The sequence below is a fragment of the Solea senegalensis genome, linkage group LG13 (genome assembly GCF_019176455.1).
Source record: "Solea senegalensis isolate Sse05_10M linkage group LG13, IFAPA_SoseM_1, whole genome shotgun sequence".
NCBI classification, from domain to species: domain Eukaryota; kingdom Metazoa; phylum Chordata; class Actinopteri; order Pleuronectiformes; family Soleidae; genus Solea; species Solea senegalensis.
Window position 1 is genome coordinate 3,277,437 of NC_058033.1, and position 11,376 is coordinate 3,288,812.

The following is an 11,376-nucleotide window of genomic DNA, read 5'->3' on the forward strand; positions in this document are numbered from 1 at the left end:
GTTGAACAAGAGAATTTAAAACACTGTGAGGAATCAAAAGAGTCCAAATAACTCTGCCAGAGATGATGACTGAGGAGAGAGAGATGGCAGACTATTTGCAGCAACAGAATGTCCCACATATAAACACAGAATTATGTACATTGGTAAGTGACTGACTTCTTCAGCAGCGACGAGACAATAAATGACATTTACACACTGTGTAGCACTTACCAGTCACGCTGCTTTGTTTCTTCCGCGATGCGTGTCTATGCAACAATGCCAATTTTAGTGCTGAGCCGGTGGAAAACACAATACAGATGGTTCTGTTTCACCTGGAAAATGTATGCACACCAACACACGTGTGCATGCCTGCTCATGCTTGCCTGCATAATCAGCGATATTAGCATTGATTACTGTTCTATCTCTGCAGGTAATTGGCATTTCTCTCTCTCTACACACACGAGACCTGCTTTTGGTATGTTAATATACAGCTTCAGTGGATGCTGCAGTGTGCACTCAATGCATCGGCTGTGTTTTGCATTTAGAATGCGCTCTCAGACCTCCTCCACCAGAATGATGGGACAGCCATATTTCAATCTGTAGTTTCTACTTCAAAGCAAATATTCCTGCTCTTCTGCGACGAAGGATTCAGACAGTCTCTGTGGGGGGAAAAAAGAGAAAGAAAAGCATGTTCCCAGGCTCATTCCACTTGTCTAATTCTCCTTACAAAGAAGGAGACTCAGTGACAAACTTCAAACTGAGTTCTTCATTAAAAGTTCTGCTGTGACTGCAATTAAGCCACTGTTTTTTTGTGCCAGTTTCTACTTTTTATATTTTCAATGGAGGAACCCAATTCAATAAAACATTCTACTTCAGAACACATTCGAGAAGACAGTATATATTCCCATGCACATGTCTTTACCATAAAATGATTTGCACTTTGATCATTTTCAGTCACACCACACATTAATCTGCATTTGTACTTCATTCACCACTTAAATCCCAGGGATGTGTGTGTGTGTCTGAGAGTCTACATTGTAACTCTGAGTCATCATTATACAGCACTTCTCTCTCTCTCTCTTTCTCTTTTCTTTTTTTTAGATAGATAGATAGATGCTCCTTTCATCATCTGTGATGTCTATTTTATACCAAAGGAATTTTATCCATCTAAAGATGGTTGTTCACAGACCAACGGGTCATATCAGTTCAAGTCATCAAATGTACTGTGTGTATTATACTTTTATGACATCAAAGTGACTTGGACACTGGCTGACAGACAAGGTTCAAGGATACACAGATAAATGGCAAATGCAGCATCTTCACCTCCTACATTTTTTCGCCAATTTAATTTCTCATATCGCAATGTTCACCTACATTCTCAGTACAATATCAGATGTTTCATGATTTTTATACTTATTTACTTTTTTATACTTATACCATATACGATTTTAAAGTATACGTAAGAAGAACACATACTTATACTCCACTGGTGCAAGTTCAGTTTATCTTTCATTGTAAAGGCTGCCAAATGTGATTGCGCTTTACCGTTGTCAATTACGGCAAATATTAGTAGTTTAGCGTGAATGCCTGTCCATTTTAGCGCGAATCCTGACTTCTTTTTTATTTATTTCTGACATTATTTGTGACCATAAGTGCTGGATTTTGTAAACAACAGTAAAAAAAAATATATATATAACGGACGGCATAAATAAGGCAAAAATAATATCACTAAGTGGATGACGTGTATATTGTGGGTCCTTCGGACTTCCGGGTTAGGATAAACAGTGAGCTAACGGAGCCGCCTCATAAAAATGTGAGTATTAACCCTGTTTTGTTTAAAAATTCCCCGGATGTTAATTATTGAGCATAACGATGTTTATAAAATTCGTTTCGTTTTGGTCTTTAGGTCTAAAGTAACGTTTAAAATCACGCTGACGTCGGATCCCCGGCTGCCATACAAAGTGTGAGTACTCTGACAGCTCAGCAGCAGACACTGCTTCATACCGTTACACGTTTTTATTCTTTATTAAATGATCTACTGGACACTGGATTTATCTTGCTGTGACCACCAATTGCTGTTTTTTTCCGCTGTGTAAACCTACGATGGTGTGTTTTGACGAGAGCTACAAAAACTATGGGAGAAGAGGGAACATCTGTTAGTGTGGTTCACCAACAGATATCAACAACTCTCATCACATTGTAAATACGTTGTTATTGTTATTATGTGTGTTATCAGGGCTAGAGCTGCATTAAATGGACCTGACAACCAGCCTTTACTTACACATGTGTCGTTGAGATCATTATTGATCTGTGTGACAACACTGATTCTTGTGACACAATCACAGTCATTGAGTAGTATAAAGTGGCCTATGATATATAGAGCATGTTGAAATGACAATACATTTTTGAAAAAAAACTGTATGTGGAAATATAAAGAAGTATGTGAGATGTATTTATTAAATCAAATCACAGACATGACCTTGTAATATTATTATACATGTATATTTTACAGATTATGTACCACCCCCAACATTAAAACTGGTAACTGGTTAATCGATTATATTTGTTTTTTAGGTTCAGTTTGTCCAGCTATCACAACATATTCACAACAACAGTAAAACCACTCACCTCTTTTAATATTGTGGCTAATTGGTGTAGTTCCTTCTGTACTTCTAGGCTCTATTATCTCCTTCTCACATGTGGAAAACATTTCATGAATATTGAATTGAGGTAAACCTTGAAAGCTCAGCTTGGTACACTTTATTTCTCCTGCCTGACTCTATATAGTATGTATATAGTATCAAGAGTGTGTGCTTTGGAGGCTCTGGAGGTTTCCATCAATAAGGTGCTCACTCAGAGACTAGTTTTGGATCCTTTTTTAAAAAATACTTCTCTTGTGCATGTTATTGCTGAGACACATTCCTCAAAAAGATCATATTCCCAATAGGTCAAACAATATTGACACAAATGACAAAAATGCCAGTTAAACATTTGTGGGTCATTTTTTTCTGCAGCCATTTTCCTCTTAGATGAGTAATGGTGGCACCCTGCTGATTATTCTAACCTTAAATGCTCAGTTATTTGATTATAATGACAGCTAATGAGGTATCATATTAAGTCTGGCAGAGGACTACGCGTCTGTTCAGCGTTTTAATTTTATAATCACTAATCACATTCACGGTACTCGCTGTAATCTGTCAGTTGCAAATATACTGTTTATTAAAATGGACGTAGTTTGAAAAGAAATGCCCAGGTGGTGTGTCAGACGGAAGTAGCAGTTTGTCACTCTGAGGCGACTCTACAGGTTACAATTATAACTTACTTTGACTGGAAGTATATGGGAAATTAACTTCTCACTTGCTTTATAACGTCAGCAAACTTTGGTGCATGACTTTTAAATAATCCGTCATATTCAAGCAACTGTCAAATGAGTTCAGACAATGCTGATTCAGCCTGCTCCACTTGACTCTGTGAAGAGTCAGAGCGATGTGTCTCACATCACAGCTAACAGAGGGAAGGCTGAATCATAACAGTTATGCTAGTGAAGTGAGACAACAGCGAGATATTGAAACCAGTGTCGTCCTTTCAGAAAGTTCTGCAGTCTCGACTGCGACCCGGTTCGATAGGTTAATTCCTGCTTTCATAAGAAAAATATTTACGTGTTGTTTTGTTACAGACTCAGTGTCCCAGACAGCACGCCGTTCACCGCAGTGTTGAAGTTTGCAGCTGAGGAGGTAAGCTTATGATTTGTTTACTTTTCTAACCTACCAGTGACTAAACAGGATGTGAAATGTGGACAAATGTCTAGTTGCAATTGTTTATACATGTTTGAGGTCATTTATAGTGTCATTATTGTTTTCTTTTTTTTTAATCCTCATGGAGGACAAAACTGGTTTGTTTTCCATCCTCTAAGTACATATAACTTTGTCACAATTATCACTATATTTATGTTTCAATGCAAATGTAAGACATAAAATAAGATGGCAAATTAAAACAGGATTAATACTCATGTATGTTTGTGTTTTACTCTTGGATATTGATTTCAGTATGGGAACTAGTATCCATCAGGTTCTGATTTCTATGTGGCCAGCAAAGCTCGCGAAAAGGCAGACTCGGGCGTCAGTAATTAAACATGACCTTTTGACGAAATTAAAATAAAATCTCATTGCAAGCTTTTCCGCCACAGTGTTCGGTCATCTCTCTCAATTTGTTAGAACATAAATCAATACAGCTGTCTGCATGTTTAGTTTAATGTCCCATGTGCTACACACTTTCCATGAACATCTGTTGTCATCTGTTATATTTTATGCACATAAACACACAGTTCACTGTAAGAGCACAGTGTGGCAGGCTGATGATTTTCCACAGTGGAGACAGGGTGTTAATGTGCTTCTGTTGCAAGCCGCCGCCGCACTGATGGAACCTCATGTTCACCTTTGATGTCTGGCTTTGCCGCGTCTAATGTTGGAGGCGCCATTATCAAGCCAACACAGTCAGTCACTGGGATGCGGTCGATTTTTAATTTAGTTGTTTGGCGATTGATCACTTCCCAAAGTGGTTTGTAAAATTTTGTGTGACTGGATGGTTTTATTTTATTAGCAGATGTTTTAAATGTCATCCTGTTTTGGTCATTATAACAATGGCTAATGTGTCACATGAAGATATGGAGGAACAGCTGACGTTTGCAAAATAACCTCATTAAAACCCTCACATTTCTTATGATTTAGAAATCAAAAGTGATAAATAAATCAATACCTGTGTTTAAAATAACAACATGGCTATATATGTTGCATAATAATCATAATAACATGACAGCTGATACTGATACCAATGCTTTGTTTCTTAGTTGTATTTTTGTCATTTTTGTTTAACAGTTTAAAAAAGTTTTAAAAGGCGTTCAGCCCTCTACACTATCACCTTATCTTTAAATGATCACAAATTCAATCGGAGTTTATTTAGTCTCTTATTCCGCTCTTTATTTTTCAGTAATCATATTCTAGATAAACATCAGTATCCGTGTCAGTGAATGTCATCTTATTTGTCTGTAGGCTGGTGACATTCAACGAGGTGATTGTTGATTAATGCAGATTAGCGTTTGTAATCGATGAATCTGTCCGTTACGGCGTCCTCCAATGTCCACAAACCAAAGATATTCGCTTTTATCGTCACTCGAAAGCAAAGAAAACAGTAAGTTCACTTCTAGGAAGCTGAAATTAGAAAACGCTCTTTTCATTTCATAAAAAATCCTTTATCAAAATAGTTGTTGATTAATTGATTAATTATTGCACTCCTGATGTAGAAGCACAACCGGTGCATGTGTGCATCCTTTACCAAGCTGTACTTTGTCCATGAGTTCAGTGCTTCCTCAAACAAAAGCCCATGAACAGGTTTTTTACTCTTGATATAAACTGTTTATCTCACTTGTGCTGCTCCTGGTCTCTGGCAGTCAGTGGCTGCGCAGCGCTTTCTCTCACTCTGTCTCCCTGGTGACAGGCTGATCCCTCTATCTTTTCACCTCAAATCCCAGCGGACCTCAAACACCTCAGTGGAACACTGAAGTGGGATGTGCATTGTGACCGCGTTGAGTGATTTTCCTCCAGAATTTCATGCGTGGCTATCTTTCCCGTAGGCTGTCTCCAACACTGTGTGTGTCTGATGAGCGTGAACGTTGGCAGACAAAAGCCTGAATACAAAACACTACGCAGCATTCTCTTTTCCCTTTTTTTATTTATTTATTCTTGAAGACTTTATAACTGCAACTCTTATTTTTTAGTTGTCACCCAAAAAACAGTGTGTGCTTCAGAGCACTGACTCGTTGGATGAAGCGCTGTGCCTTGATGATTTATTCATACTTTGGAGTTAAATCTGGCTCTAGCATGTCTTTTGATTATTTAACCAAAAATATCTGAGAGCTGCCGAGTTATCTAAAAAAGTAAAACCATGCCTACTATTGTGGATTTAAGTGTAACTGTTGTTTTCTTATTTATTTTCTGTTGACAGTTCAAAGTGCCAGCAGCAACCAGTGCAATTATAACTAATGGTGAGTTCTGGGGAAGGGGAAGTGTGTGTGTGTTTGTGTGTGTGTGTGTGTGTGTTAATGGTTAATAGTTCGATGCAGCGTTAGGATTGATCTTATTCCAGAGAAAACCTCAGTGGTGACATCCAGATAAGTGTCAGCTGCAGGAAGGAGGACAGAGCAGTTGACAGTCTTTGAACTGCAATATGACGCTGGGAATCAGAACAGAAGGCAGGGGGTGTAATTGGTTAAATAAGGTGTTGAATTAAATACTTTTGATCAGATACTGATCGTAATGATAAGTGAAAGCTCCTCCTGCGGTTACACTATGCATGTTATTATTTGACTGAAAGGGATAGTGTGGTATTTTTGAAATGACGTCGTAAGAGGTACGTATGGTTGCGTTTCCACTAGGTCAGCTCAACACGGCATGGCGCGGTTATTTTGCGCACGAGCAAGACGCCCAACACAAGAATCAAGCCGAACAATGCCGAACTGTAGATCAGTGAACAACCCTAAAAACGTGGGTTAATCTCCAACAATTACCAGGGAAATGTCTAAAATTAAAGATATTTAACAGAGGAGTCGGGTGTATTTAGCAACAGCTAAAATGACATACAAGTCTCAAGTGTCAATCAGTTTTTATTTATTTATGTATTTATTTACATAAACAGACATATTGCTCCTGTATTTTGAGTCACGGCGAGAAGACACAGAGAAATATATTTGACGTTACTGAAGTACGATTGATAATACATGACTTATTTATGAACGTATATATCTTGAGTCGGTTAAAAACGTTTTTCTTGGGGATTCTACCATCCAAGTGTGAGTCGACGAGTAGCAGATTTGAAGTAATCGCAGCTCATTTTCTGCTATTAATTCCGCTTCACCTTGTATTGATCCGTGTTGGCGACCAGCGGGAATCAAATAAGTGCTGATGCGGCTCGTCACAGTCGGCACACTAACGAGCCTTTGTCTATAATTGCGCATGATTTTTTTTTTTTTGCTTAGGCAAGATTAGAGCCTCAATAAAACATAAAATCAATGAAGATGTTTAGAAATATGTCACCTATTTAACTTAAATGACTGCCACCCATATTATTTCCATAATTGATTTAATTATGTTTGAATCATGGATGCATTGGTGTTCATTCAGTGCGGTGAACTTTCCTGCCGCTCAAATTAAACTGTGTTCATGCTGTTTGAACCCTTTCAAGTAACCAATATGTGGATTTTTTTTTTTATGTGTAAGATATTCAAAAAGATTCAGCCACATCCACATGAATCACTTGAAGGAAGTTTTCCAATAATTTGTTCATATTTTTCATATGCAGTGTGTCGAAGGAACTTTCCAAACTGTGCACATGATGCTGTAGTAACAAAGTGGACTCTTGTGTTTGTGTTGTATTGTCTGACATACGGCTAAAGTATGAACTTTACTTTTATCAGTTGCCGAGTGTGCAACATCATTATGGTGATACTGTAAATTGTCCCCCCTCTCTCTGTGCCTCTCATTTGCATGACAGTACGTTCATTTTACATTGTGTTGTTGCTTTTCTTTCATTCCCGCAGATGGAATAGGAATCAACCCTGCCCAGACAGCAGGTGAGTTGTTATGGTTCAAAGCTGCACACCTTAAGATAGTTCCTAGACAATAATACATTTTTTGTTGTTGTGCTATCACAACAAAGCTAGGTTTTTAAGCTCCCTGCTACGTGTCACTGTGCTTTCATCGACTTTGTAATAACCTGAGGTGTTCATAAAGACGCTTAAATAAAGCCTGCAGTAAACACCAATTTCATATAATCAACCCTGGACAGGGCTGAGTGATTAAACAGCAATTAGTGAACTGCAAAGAGTGCAATTTAGTTGTTCTATAGTTGATTGTTTACTTTTTATATGTATATATATGTATATATATATATACACATACGTGTATATATATATATGTTTATACATATGTATGTATATAAAGTATTAAACAATCAACTACAGAACAATTAAATTGCACTTTTTGCAGTTCACTAATTGCTGTTTAATTGCTCAGCAGTGTCCAAAGTTGTTTATATGAAATTGGTGTTTACTCATTCATGAATAGAGAGGCTCAGTAGCATTTAATGTTAAACTAAATAAAAAAAAAAGAAAAAGAAAAAAGTTGCTCTCTGACTGGAGGCGAAGAACATGCACTGAGCACTCGAGTCAGAGATGACTTGTCTTCAGATCAACTCTTTACCGCTGAGCCTCAGTGAATCAAGCGTTTTCTCCGCGTCAGCCTCCTCACGTCTGTCCCCGAGGATTGAGTATAGCCCACTTCTTCTTATGTAAGTCCTCATTTTCAACTGAACAGTGCCACTCAAGCATATGTGAATATATATATATATATATACATACACACACATATATATATGTACATGCCTCAGTTCAGACACCTCCTGTCAGATTACCTTTTCTCACCGACTGCAGCCTCATATTCGTAGTAATGAGTAGTGAGTACACGGGGGAAGCCCAGGCGTAATCTTACAACAAATGTTATTTTTTTTCCCCCTCCCACATATTTACACGGCTAATATCACACACTTCCTGTTGAACATTGAACAGCCGAGGTCCACGTTGACTGACGCTTCTGAGATTGATTCAAACAGGATTCTCCAGCATGATTGGCGGCTGACTGCACTCACTAATGAATGACATTGCAGTTCCATCCTGCACTATCAATTATTTATTATTAGATTTCTTTTTTTTAATAAATGGTTACCATAGACACACAAATAGGCTGGAAATTATGCACCAGCAAATGTTTTTTACCCTTTAATTTAAGTGTGTCTGACTGCCCTTTTTGAAACCCTTTGCAGGGATGTCGCCACACTCGGATTTCAAACATGATATAGGAAGATACCAGAGACGACTCGCATAATAATTGGATGGAGATTAGATTAGACGTAGAAAGCACTTATGGATGGGCGACACATTTTGATTCATAAAGCAAATGTGTTTTCCTTTTAATTTATTTTCCCTCAATTTACCACAGCTGTAATGGGCTGAAAAAGCTTGAAAATAAACATTGATAAACATTCATAAAGTGCTTGAAAAGTATCAATTAAAGGCACTAAAAGCACGATAACTCGAAATAAAGAAATACATATTATTAACTATTAATGATCCGCAGTATCAATGATCTTTTGAAGTGGTTTTGTCTCCCAGCTGGTGAGCGGCAAACAACATGCGTGTTTGTGTGTGTGTATAAAATCCTCCCTGCTGAAGGTCAGATTATAAACTGTATAATCTACTGCCCCGTCCTGTGTTGCAGGAAATGTGTTTCTAAAACACGGCTCAGAGCTCCGCATCATTCCCAGAGACAGAGTGGGAGGATGAGAGGACTGACGCGGCGGCGGAATGACTCGCGTATCACTCGAGACCCGGGAAACTCCTCAGCATGTGTCATCATTCTATTTTTTTGGTCCACAACTGACGGTGACTCACATGAAAATATAAATATATATATTTAAATCTGATGATGACTTGTGCTCACGCTGGCATGCCTGCCTGTTTTTTTTTGTTTAGTTCTTTTTACTTTGAATCTGTAATTACTTCAAAATATCAGGACATGGCACATTATAATAATTAATACAGACAAACACAGCGGCTGCTTCCTGGGATGGATTTTAGCAAATCATAATCAACAGTTCTAGCCTTTTTTTTTTATATCATTGTAAATGACAATAAACAACCGGTATGACTAACAGTTTATGCCCATTTGCAATGTTTACTTTTGTTTTTATAGCATTGTGAATGTTGTAATGTAAGAGATAATGTTTTTCTTAGTACAAGATTCCATTATCTCAGCATCATTTTAGTTTTTCCCTCAAACACACACACACACAAACAAATACTTGTTAGATGTTATAAACCAGATTATTCTGCATGTGTATGTACATGTATGTACATTTCTGCGTCGAGCCGCGTTGGTTCCGCTGTCACACACTGTGCAGCCACATGGATCTTTGCTGCCCTCTGTCAGCTTACGCATCAACATCAGTATTTACTCACCCGGATGCCTTGTCTTTGCATACAAAAATCATCTTGTGTGTTACTTTTTTAAATTAAGTGGCCGCTGAGGAAAACACATCAGTCACAAATGAATAACCCCCATATGTGGCGTTTTTAATGTTTTGTTGTCAAGGATTGAATAGCCCTTGAATTTTTTGATCAAGTGCTTGAAAATGCTTGAAATTGTAACTAGTTCTTTCACAAATAGCGACAGTATCTGCAAAGTTTGCATAGATGGAGACATATAAGTCTACTTTTTGACAGGCAACACATTTGTATACATAAAAATATGTTTTTTCTTTCATTTCTCGTCCTTACAAAGCATAACACCATCTCTTCAAATGACTTCAAACATGTGAAATAACCATTTAGAGCAGGGGCCTCAAACCCAAAATGACCTGTGGGCCAGTGAACTTCTAGTCTGGTCAGGAGGGGCCGGGTCAAGTGAAAAAAGTCCAACAATTAGGGGAAAAATGAAGGGTTTACTGATTAGAAATTAAAATTATATCCTGATAATCCATTATGATAAAATATTTAGGATGACATTGCACACCATTTCAAAGTAAAAAGTGTTTGTTTTGATGTAACAAAAAACAGTTTTGAATTTATGATGCAGAATGAGTCTGTAAATAACAAAAACAGAATTAAAACATCTAATCAATATCTCCATGTAGACAATTGTAATTAAAAACACTCGACAAGCTTCATTTCAAAGTGATGGGGCCGCATGTGGCCCGCTTGCCATGAGTTTGAGACCCCTGATTCAGTATAGACTATTTAATTGTATAAATATGTTATTTAAAAGGGCTATATAAGGGGAATTAAAAGTGCTTGAATGTGACCTTAGATAAGAAAAAGAGAAAGTCTCTAAGCCTCTGGAATATTCTCATCCAAATCAAAACAAAAGCATGACAAATAGGTAGAGCAGCAGGAGGGTGCTTTATTGTTTTTCTGACTGATTAATGAGGCCGGTCAGCTGATTACCCCTTTCACATTATTCATGATCTGACAAGGTCTGAGTCGTTTGTGAATCGGTGCAATTTTTCACGCGAGAAAAACAAAACCGAAAAAAAAAAAAAAGCATACTTAAGAAAGAAAAATGGACAAAAGAGAATAATGGAGCTCATCATCATCTATTAGAATGCAGGCTCAGATGGTGAGGAGGAGCAGGAGTCCCCTGTTACAAATGGATTCTCTCATTTGCTTTAATCAGAGTCACTCACTGCTGGACACCTTCAGCAGATATTTGGCCTCGGAAATAACAAAAGTCAGCAAAGTGTCACAGCAGAGTGCTGGCACTGCGGCTGCCAGAGAAATGCTTAAATACTGCA

The 11,376-nt window shown here is 37.8% G+C and overlaps 1 protein-coding gene across 1 annotated transcript; it reads left to right on the forward strand.

Moving 5' to 3' along the window:
* Positions 1-1,726: 1,726 nt before the first annotated feature.
* ufm1 (ubiquitin-fold modifier 1) lies at positions 1,727-9,745 on the forward strand. The gene is made up of 6 exons (XM_044041205.1): positions 1,727-1,792; positions 1,886-1,942; positions 3,656-3,713; positions 5,980-6,019; positions 7,571-7,603; positions 9,306-9,745. Coding segments are annotated over exons 1-6 (255 nt in total). The 5' UTR covers positions 1,727-1,790; the 3' UTR covers positions 9,371-9,745.
* The last annotated feature ends 1,631 nt before the right edge of the window (positions 9,746-11,376 follow it).